At 47.3% G+C, this 10,947-nt stretch overlaps 1 protein-coding gene across 1 annotated transcript; it reads right to left on the bottom strand.

Annotated features, from left to right (window-relative positions):
• Nucleotides 1-9,733: 9,733 nt before the first annotated feature.
• LOC108336643 (uncharacterized) lies at nucleotides 9,734-10,831 on the bottom strand. Its single transcript, XM_017573115.2, has one exon. It carries the CDS (start codon nucleotides 10,829-10,831, stop codon nucleotides 9,734-9,736), a length of 1,098 nt encoding a protein of 365 aa, XP_017428604.2.
• Between the last annotated feature and the right edge of the window lie 116 nt (nucleotides 10,832-10,947).

Raw genomic sequence — 10,947 nt, 5'->3', positions numbered from 1 at the left:
AAAAAATTAAATTTACACATTTATATATAATTTAGAAATTAAATTAAATTAAATTAAAAAATTTCGAAAGTTAACTAATTTTAATTTCGCTGAAATTTAAAGAACTGGAAACACAGGTATATTTTCACATATATATTTTAGACTTAGAAATACATTCCAAAATGCAATAAAAGTTTATGAAATAGGTGTTCTAAAAAATATTTCTGATCTTAGAAATATATTTTGCAACACTTCTTCTTGTATTTAGAACGACGGTTGTAAAATGTATATTTAAATCTGAAAACACTTTTCAGAATATTGGTTTCATATCTTTTTATATTTGGGATTGAGTGTTCCAAAATATAAAAAGATTAGGATGCAAAATTGCCTTAGAGGGCAGTCATTCAGAAATTTCCTTCTTATATTCGGATCAATTATTTTAAAAGAAATTTTCTAAATCTAAAAATATCTTCTTAAACATCCAATGTGGAAAATATTAAAAATATGGGATTTTTATTATATTTTTAAACAGAAGATAGTTTGGGAAGTACCACTTTCATTTATGGGGTGCATAAAGAAAAACAGAGAGGTGCATGAATAAGCATCCAGGACACGATTGAAGTTTCAAGAGTGTGAATAGCAAAGGCCTTCCATTTTCATTCGGCCTACAAAAGCTGTAACCAAAAGGAATCATGTTGGCTTCATCACAGATCACTTTTGTCACGTTACGTATATTGTGTTACATCCTACACCACTCTACGTTTCTCTGTGCATTCTACATTTTTTTTTTTAATTTCAAAATTGTCTCTATATTTCAAAAAATCCTTACACTCATTTTCTTTTCTTTAACAAATTTTAAAATTTGTTGAAGAAAAATTCCTTCAACGAATTTTAAAATTTATTTTTTAAGCTTTTAACGAATTTTAATATTCGTTAAAACTTTCTAAAAATTCTTTAATAGATTTTGAAATTTATTAAAAGAATTTTTCAAAAATTTTAATAAATTTTGAAATTCGTTAAAGTTTTCTAAAATTTTTTTAACAGATTTTGACATATGTTGAAGAATTTATTTTCTTAAATGGATTTCAAAATTTATTAAATTTTTTGAAAATTTTAATGAATTTTAAAATTAATTGAAGAATGATATTTTTGAGATACGATAGGAGAAAAGTGGGAAGGGGCATGGAGTAACACTCATATTCATTTAGTAGTAATGTAGGCTGAAAAAGCTCATTTTTATTTTTAAGATATAAATCAGTGCCATATATAATAATCCACCATGACATTCTTTCATGTAACAATTATTTTTCTAAATTTAGCATTAAGTATAAATACTTTGTGCATGTATAAGACACATAAGAACCAACTTTTCTGCGCCAACTCTGTTCAACTTCTATTTTCCAATCAAAAAATATAAAGAAGACAACTTATACTATATTTTAAAGAATTTTTTTTCTCTCTTTTTGCAATATTTTAATTACAATATTTAAGGATAACTCAGATTATTTTTACAAAAATTCCATCGCATATATATCAATATATAGCACATAATGAACTGAAGTTAAGTATGAATATATCATGTTAAATTAAAATATTAAGAAAAAAAATCACACCTAATTAGTTGTTTTGAATGGAATCTTTCACGTATTTACATTTTACAAGTCTTAAACTTGAAAGATAAACTTAGCCTAACAGGTTTAATATATACCTGCTGAATGAACAATTATTTCATCTTCCAAAGTTCAAACATAATGTCTAAGGTCTTCGTTTTGAATTCTTATCTATCCTATAAGCTCTATTTTAATACAAGATGGTAATGTAGGAGTTGGTGGTACTTGGTACGTAGAGTGGAAGAGGTCAAGCTTTTTATAATCACTTTATTGGAATTGTTATCTGTTTCGGTTGTAGGGGTTGAGTCGTCTAATACCTTCATGTTTCTCTCTTCCAGTCTCTCGGTCGTCCGGTCTCGCTTCCTACTCTTCGTTTCACTCCTCTCTGTGTGTAGGTGGGGGAGACCTGCCAAAGATTCTCCGATGTCAAAGTCAGTTTGAGAGCAATGGCGTTTTCAATAGAACAGTAATAAATGTGCAGTAAATGTCCTCTCCTACCACTCACTTTTGACCTATATTTATAGTTTTTGTTATGGGCTTGGGATTAGTGAAAAGTTAATCACGGCCCAACTTTGGCCCAATAGCTTTTAGCAGCTACTTACCTTAATCTTAATCCTAATCTGGTCAACTGGCAGTAGGGCCGGCCGACCTCCTGATATTTGGTCTTACAACCGACCGGCTCATATGAGTTGTTGTTCATCCGGATGACGAGCGGCAAAGTCGTGTGATTGGGTAATCACTGGCCATACGGACGTCCGGTCTATACGTTGCCCGGCCCCTCCGGATGACGAGTGGCAAAGTCGCGTAATTGGGTAGTCATTGGCCATACGAACGTCCGATCTATACGATGCCCGGTCCCTGATGGTACACAAGCCCCCCAAGCCCTAGTATGCGCAGTGTAAGTTGGGCTTTGAGTGCGGCGTTTACCCTGATTGTGGAGTAGCGAGGGTCACTGGACTGGTATTGGGCCGGATCCAATGGGCTTTGGGAACTCGACTTTTCTAACTTGGATTTGGGCGGGAATACACGTGTCGCGCCTGTAGAGGCGGAAGTTGAAGCGGCCTCGCATCTGGAGCGTTGATCGTGCTAACCTTCGACGGCGTAGATGTGTTTGACGGTTATAGAAATTTTTTCTATAAATAGGGAGAGGTGGTGCTGTCATTCTCACTTTCTCCGTTTTTCTTCAAGCTCTGTATTCTTTTTCCCTCAGGTAATAAATGGTTGTTGTCCATATTGATTCTTCTTTCGAGTTGTCGGGCGGAGTCAGTGGGAGTTCGGCGGGGGGTGATGGTGAGCCGGTGCTTCTTCAAGTTCGGTGTCGTCTTAGTTTCTAGAGGAGACCGTCCGGTCTTCTGGACGGGAGCCTGGCTCTCCTGACGTTGTGGGTAGTCGGATCATCAACGGGATTCCCATCTTTTTGCTCAAGGGTGGCATTCATATCGACGACTCTCCTTTTGAGCCGGACAATGACGGTACTATGGTGACAGAATACGATTGGGCTCCTTATGGTACTAGTCTGTTTGCCTCGGCGTACGGCTCCAACAACTTACTAACCTGGAGGGTCAATCGTCTTCATATCGTCCAAGACGTGGAGGATTCGAGGTTGATCCGGGCGGGGGTTAGTCTGAGGAATGAAAGAGTTTACTACGGGAAGAAGTCGAGCCCAGACGACTTCTTCTATATGTATGCTAATGTCTTTGCGCAACTCTGCGTTCAGGTGCCCTTTACCGAGTTTCAGATGGCCGTCCTTCGGGAAGCCAACGTAGCCCCGGCACAACTGCATCCTAACTCCTGGGCGGCCATGCAGGCATTTTTGGCAATGTGTCTGGTCGTGGGTGTTACTCCGACAATCCCCGTCTTCTTCCACTATTTCGAGGTCCGTCCACCCCTTAGGGTGGTTGGGTGTCTCTAACTTCCGTTCGGGATAGGAGATTCTTCCGTTCGTACTCCGACTCGTTCAAAAATTTCAAACATCATTACTTCAAGATCATCATCGATGCCTCCGGCCGTCGTGAGTTCCATGACGTTGCGGGGAATCCCTTGTTCCCTTTTTATTGGACAAGGGAACCCCGGAACATAAAGGCGTTCCCCGTGGGAGTGTTGAATCTGGCCGACTTAGAGGCCGTGCGCACCATCAACGCCCTCTCCCGCCGCATTTCTGCCCGTCACTTAGTTGAATGCCTTCGTCATGAGGATTGTGAACGAAAGGCGTTCGGTATGGTATTATCATGTTGGATTCGTTTTTCTTTAGTATGTTGACCTTAACGTATCTGAGTTTTCTTGTTTCTTCCAGATCTCATGACTGCTCCTACCCCCCGCCAATCCAACTTTATGGCCTCCAGGAAAGGAGCCGGGGCCAGCTCGTCGTCAGCTCGGACGAAGGTGACGCCGACCGCTCTTCGCCCTCCTGTTGTACGGCGGTCTTCCTCGACTAGCCGGATGCCTCCGGTAACCATCGTGGAACCACAATCGGCCCCTCTCGTCGAAGCGACTAGGGGACCCGTTCCTGTAGGCCGGGCGCCTGTTGTGGAACCTGTCCCAAGCCTTGGGGCTGTGTTCGTGGATCCGTCCTCTCAGGCGGCCACTGCTTCTGCCGCCCCCCTTGTGAGGAAAAGGAAAGACCCTGCGGGCGAGGGTCATAAAGACAAGGAAGCTTCTTCGTCCCGGTCGGCGTTGAAGAAAACCCGAAAGGGGAAGGAGAAGGTCCCTTCGCCGCCACTACCGAGCGGGATATTTAGTCCAGCATTCAACATGAGTGACCGAACGAAATTCCACATGAGCTCTTCTCAGCGAGCTCTGATCGAGCCGCTATCTGAAGTGGAGCTGACCAACGCTATGATGAAGATGTCCACTCGGGCGGCTTCCCTCGCTTGGTATCTGAGGGAGTTCGCTGATCGCCGGGGGGTGGACGTCGTTCGTGCTGAACTCCTGGCAGAGAAGAAGAACTCCGCCTCTCTTCGGTCGGCCATGGAGGAGATGATCTCGACCCATGACGACTATGACAAGAAGATCGAACAATTGGAGGCCGACCTGGAAAAGGCCAAGAAGGAGTCGGCCGATGCGATTGACCGCCTGACCGGCGCCCGGAACGACTATGAAGGGCTCATGGAAGAGTGCAGCCAATTAAAGGCGAAGGTCTCCCGTCAAAAGAACTCTAAGAACGGGCTTCTCCGATTGAATCGAGTTCTGACCGATGATCTTGCTAGGGCCAAGGAGAAGATATCTGAACTGGAGGCGGGTATCGTCTTCGAGCCTGAGGAGGGTTTCAACAAGGCCCTTCGTCAGGCGTCCGTCCTCGCTGGTATTCAGGAACCCTTCGCCTTGGGCTTCGACATCGAAAAAGATGTCTTCGATGGCGTCCTGGTCGACCTCAACACTATGGTTGATGGCGAGGCGCCAGAGATTGAAGGGCCTCCCAGTGCCACGGTAGTTGATGAAGCAGTGGAGGTCGAGGACGTGGATGACGAGGCGGAGGATGGTGATAGTTGATTGCCTTTGTTTTTTAGCTTTAGGGATTTTTTTAGACTTTTTGAAGTATTCGTGGGGTCGTCCATCCAACATCTCGAATTGTCGGGATGTTGGCCAGGTTGTCCTTTTGCCCGCTCTGATGGCGATTTTGGTGCATTCCTTTGTTAATGAATACAATCTTTTTTATTCACCCGGTTGTTTGGATTTTATTTTTCCGATTTGCTATCGATTTATTTTAATGTCTCGCTGATCGACCAAGTTGACAGTTGTTCGCGGGGGAACTCTCCATTCATCAACTTGGTCTTTTTGGATGCTCGGACGACAGTGGTTCTTTGGAAAGAACTCTCCGTTCACCGTCCGGCCAATGTTGACAGTGGTTTCCGGGGGAACTCCGTTCATCAACTTGTTCTTTTTGGATGCTCGGACGGCAGTGGTTCTTCGGAAAGAACTCTCTGTTCACCGTCCGGCCAAGTTGACAGTGGTTCCTGGGGGAACTCTTCGTTCATCAACTTGTTCTTTTTAGATGCTCGGACGGCAGTGGTTCTTCGGAAAGAACTCTCCGTTCACCGTCCGGCCAAGTTGACAGTGGTTCCCGGGGGAACTCTCTGTTCATCAACTTGTTCTTTTTGGATGCTCGGACGGCAGTTGTTCTTCGGAAAGAACCCTCTGTTCACCGTCCGGCCAAGTTTACAGTGGTTCCCGGGGGAACTCTCCGTTCATCAACTTATTCTTTTTGGATGCTCGGACGGCAGTGGTTCTTCGGAAAGAACTCTCTGTTCACCGTCCGGCCAAGTTGATAGTGGTTCCCAGGGGAACTCTCCGTTCATCAACTTGTTCTTTTTGGATGCTCGGACGGTAGTGGTTCTTCGGAAAGAACTCTCCGTTCACCGTCCGGCCAAGTTGACAGTGGTTCCCGGGGGAACTCTCTGTTCATCAACTTGTTCTTTTTGGATGCTCGGACGGCAGTGGTTCTTCGGAAAGAACCCTCTGTTCACCGTCCGGCCAAGTTGACAGTGGTTCCCGGGGGAACTCTCCGTTCATCAACTTATTCTTTTTGGATGCTCAGACGACAGTGGTTCTTCGGAAAGAACTCTCCGTTCACCATCCGACCAAGTTGACAATGGTTCCCGGGAGAACTCTCCGTTCATCAACTTGTTCTTTTTGAAGGTGTTTTCCTCGTGCTTAGTAATATTAGTCGTGGGAGGAGACGGACGTCCTGTCACTGTATTAATCGTCGAAAATGAACATACAATTTCTAAGAATAATTCAACTGAAATAAAACTTTAAATGTGTGGCGTTCCAAGTGTTTGGAATCGACCATCCGTTCGCATGTTGCAGTCTATATGCTCCATTTCCTAGTGCTTCTATCACCCGGAAAGGTCCCTCCCACTTTGGCGCCAATTTGTCGTGAGTGGTCGCTCGGCGAGCCTCTCCAACCTTCCTTCATACTAAGTCGCCTTCCTGAAAACTCCTCGGTCGAACTTTGGACTTATACTTCCTTTCCACCATGCGTTTGCATGCTTCAACTCTTAGTGTCGCCCGGTCCCTCCGTTCGTCCAGAGAATCCAGCTCGACTCGTAGCTCTTGGTCGTTCTGCTGTAGGTCCTCTACCTGACGCCGTAACGAGGGCTCCCCCAATTCGACTGGCAACATGACGTCAGTGCCATACGTCACGTTAAAGGGGTCTCTCCGGTCATTCCATGGGGTGTGCATCGGTAAGCCCACAATACTTCTGGTAACTCATCGACGTAAGCTTCCTTCCTTTTCCCCAATCGCCTCTTCAGCTCGGCAACCACGGTTTTGTTAATGGCCTCTACCTGACCGTTCGTCTATGGGTGCTCCACCGAACTGGTGACGTGCTTAATCCCCAAGTTTTTGAAAAATTCGGCCAATTTTTTATCAATGAATTGTTGGCCGTTATCCGTGATGATTGTTCGAGGAAGACCAAATCGACATACCAACTTCCAACAGAATTTTTGGACCTGGGATGCGTTATGGTCGCTAAGGGTTCGGCCTCCACCCACTTTGTAAAATAGTCTACTGCTACAAGGAGGAACTTCTTCTGGGTCACAACGATATCCATGCTCCATTGAGCGAACAGCCACAACAACGTTATTGTATGCAAGGTATGGGGCGGCAGGTGGGTGTTATTAGCGTGCACTTGACAACTGAGGCACTTTTGGACGAACGTCTTTGTATCCGCTTCCATGGTCGGCCAGTAGTACCCCGCTCTCAATACTCGGGCTTTCAAAGCCCGTCATCCGGTGTGGAAACCGCAGATTTCGTTGTGGAGTTCATCCATCACGTAGCGTGCTTCCTCTTTCACCAAGTACTTGAGGAGGGGGATGGAGAACCCTCTTCTGTATAGGTCGTCCCCCACAAGGAGGTAGCGGGCGATGCTCTTCGCTTCTGCTGGTTCGATGGGCCGTCCGTCGTCCTGCCGGGACATTAACCCCCGGATCTCCGATCGCCAATCCCCCTCCTTCTCGTTTGACACCGCCAGACATTCGACCGAGGGTTGCAGCAGTACTTGGCGTACGACTGTCATTAACTGCTCTTTTTCCTTTCCCGTGCTGAGCTTGGATAGCATATCCGCCCGGGTATTATCTTCACGAGGGATGTGTTGAATGTCGACTTTGTCGAATGATTTTGCCAGTTCTGTTGCTTGATGGAAGCAATTGTTCCTCTTTCACTTGGAAATTGTCGTTCATCTGGCCCACGACCAATTAGGAATCCGTCCGGCACACGACCTTTCGAGCCCCCATGTCCCTTGTCAATTCTAGGCCGGCGACCAGGGCTTCGTTTTCTGCCTGGTTATTGGATACCTTGAACTTGAATATCAAAGAATGTTCCAATAGGAATCCGTTCGGGCCTTCCAGCACTCACCCGCCCCACTTATCGATCTCCCGGAAGCTCCGTTGACGTACAGGCTCCACTCATCTTGGATTGTGTGGGGTAACTCCGCCGCAAAATCAGCCAAGTGTTGGCCCTTGTTGGGTTCGTAACGTAGGCCAAACTCCGATAGTTCCACTGCCCAAGCCACCATGCGCCCCGCCAGATCTGGTTTCCTGAGGATTTTAGAAATTGGGAAATCGATTCTGACGATCACCTGGTGACTTTGGAAGTACGGTCGGAGCCTTCTGGATGCGTTTAACAAAACCAATGCCACCTTTTCCACTTGTTGATAGCGAGTTTCGGCGTCCATAAGGGTGCGGCTGACGAAGTATACGAGCCTTGGCTCGGGCCGCTCTTGCATTAGCACATTGCTGATGGCCGACTCCGATACTCCCAAAAAGATCTGCAGATCTTCTCCCGGCGTGGGGCGGTTCATCAATGGTGGATTCAACAGGATGGTCTTGACGTCCTGAAATGCCTGCTCACATTCGGTATCCTATACGATGCCGGATCCCTTTCTCATCTTCCGCAAGACAGGTCTGACCCTTTCGGCCAGCCTCGGGATGAATCTTGATAAGGCCGTGAGCCGGCCGATAAGTCTTTGAATCTCCTTAAGAGTGGTCGGGCTTTGCATTTGCAATACTGCTTTGCATTTGTCAGGGTTAGCTTCAATCCCCCGGGATGTAAGCATGAAACCTAGGAATTTTCCAACAACCACTCCGAATGTGCATTTTGCCGGGTTTAGCCGCATCCCGAACTTCCTGACTTGGCGAAACACCTCCTCCAAGTCCTTTATGTGACCCACGCTGTCCGTCAAGCGAACGACCATGTCGTCTACGTAGGCGTCCATGCACCGCCCGATCTGTTCCCTGAAAATCCTATCCATCAAGCGTTGATAGGTTGCTCCGGCGTTCTTCAAGCTGAAAGGCATTACTTCATAACAGAAGTTCGCCCTCTCAGTGATGAAGGCCGTCTTCTCCTGGTCTGGCTCGTACATAGGTATTTGGTTGTACCCTGAGTAAGCGTCTAGGAAGCTCAATATCCGATGACCGGAGGCGTCGTCTACCAAAGCGTCTATGCTTGGTAAGGGGTGAGTCCTTCGGGCAAACCTTATTCAGGTCGGTGTAGTCAGTGCACATGCGCCACTTTTCGCTGGCCTTTTTTACCATTACCACATTGGCTAGCCAAGTGGTGTAGGTAACCTCCCTGACGAAACCGGCCTCTTTTAGTTTACCCACATCTTCTTCCACAGCTTTCCTTTTCTCCTCGCTCATTCGACGTTTTTTCTGTGCCACCGAGCGGGCTTCTTTAAACAATGCCAATTTGTGGGACATGACCGAAGGGTGAATCCCCGGCATGTCGGCCGTTGTCCACGCGAACAGGTCTCGGTTGTTTCATAGGAGAGACCTAATTTCTTTTTCTAACTCGGGCTCCAAGCCCCGCGCCATGGTGGTGGTTTGGGAAGGGTCCTTCCCTATTAGGACGGACTGCGTTTCTCCTATAGGTTTCAGCCGGTCCTTCGTGTTCGTCCTTGGATCAAGGTCGGCCATGGCTACTTCGGAGTCGGTCGTTCTTCTCTTCCCTTGTCGTGTGTAAAGCTTAAGGCCTACGGCATAGCACTCCCTAGCTGTCTTCTGATCCGCTCGGACGGTGCATATGGTTTCTTTCTCCGAGGGGTATTTCATAGTGAGGTGGGGAGTGGAAACAATCGCTCCAAAAGCGTTGAGGCACGGTCGGCCAAGCAACACGTTGTATGAGGTGTTGGCTTCTACCAGCAAATACTAGACCCTCTTCTCCTCGCTAGACCGCCCGGTCCCCAACCTAGTGCGCAATTCCACGTATCCCCGAGTGTCTACCCTTTCACCCGCGAATCCTACTATTTTCCCGTTATAAGAGACGATGAGATCCTCCGATATATCCATCTGTTGGAAGGTTTTCCAGTAGAGGATGTTCACCGAACTTCCCTGATCCACCAGGACTTCACTTACACCATATCGGGCGATCTCCGCTGTTATCACCATCGGGTCGTCTTGGTCGGGGTCAGGGGCATGGAAGTCGTCGTCTGAAAATGTGATGGGCGGCATCGTACGCCGGGGCTTGTCCACTGAGTGAACGGACTGTAGAGCCCGCACATGGCGTTTCTGGGCGGACGAGGATGACCCTCCCCCGGTGAAGCCTCCCGATATGGTGTTAATGTGTCCCCGTAGAGGACGATCGCGGCTTCTGCTGCGGCTTTTGCTTCGTCGCCGCTCTGAGCGCGGGGGATCGGTCCGATTGTTTTTAGATCTGTTGTGCCTATAGGCCTGCCGCGGGCTGGGTCGCTCTGCGGGTGTCAGAGGACGGTCAACTCGAACGTATTTTTTCAGTTGTCTCGCCCGGATTAGCTCTTCAATTTTGTCCTTTAGGGTCACGCACTCTTCCGTAGTATGACCCATGTTCTTGTGGTATACATAGTGTTTGCTTCCGTCCGCGCTTGACGGAGTAGGTCGCTTCATGGGTTCAGGGAGCAATTCCGCACTTAGCGCTTCTCGGAGGATCTTCTCCCTGGGGGCGTTCAAAGGGGTGTATTGTTGGAAACGGGGTCCTCGACGTGGTTCTCTCTGTCTGAGACCGCCCGATTTTCCTGCCGAAGTGCCCGATTTCCCCCCGTCCATCTTTTCCCCCCTATGCTCCTGACTCTCTTTTGTGTACGACAGCTTCATTTCTTCCACCCTGATTTCGTCCGCGGCCCTCTCCCTCAACTCTTCCATAGTTTTGGGGGCCCGTCGACAGACGCTGTCCTTAAACGGTCCTGGCTTGAGGGCGGGGAGGATGTAATGTAGGGTAAGTTCTAGGCTCAATCCATTCACTCGCCGCACGGTCTTCTGATAACGATCCATAAACGCTCTCAGCGTTTCTTCCTTGCCCTGCTTCAGGGTGACCAGCTCGAAAACGGTCAGGTCCTAAGTACTATTAGTGGCAAACTAACGGTTGAATAGGCGTTGTAAGCCGGTGA

The sequence above is a fragment of the Vigna angularis genome, chromosome 7 (assembly GCF_016808095.1).
Source record: "Vigna angularis cultivar LongXiaoDou No.4 chromosome 7, ASM1680809v1, whole genome shotgun sequence".
NCBI classification, from domain to species: Eukaryota; Viridiplantae; Streptophyta; class Magnoliopsida; order Fabales; family Fabaceae; genus Vigna; species Vigna angularis.
Note: the sequence above shows the minus strand (reverse complement) of the source record. Positions and strands in the feature narration are given on the sequence as shown.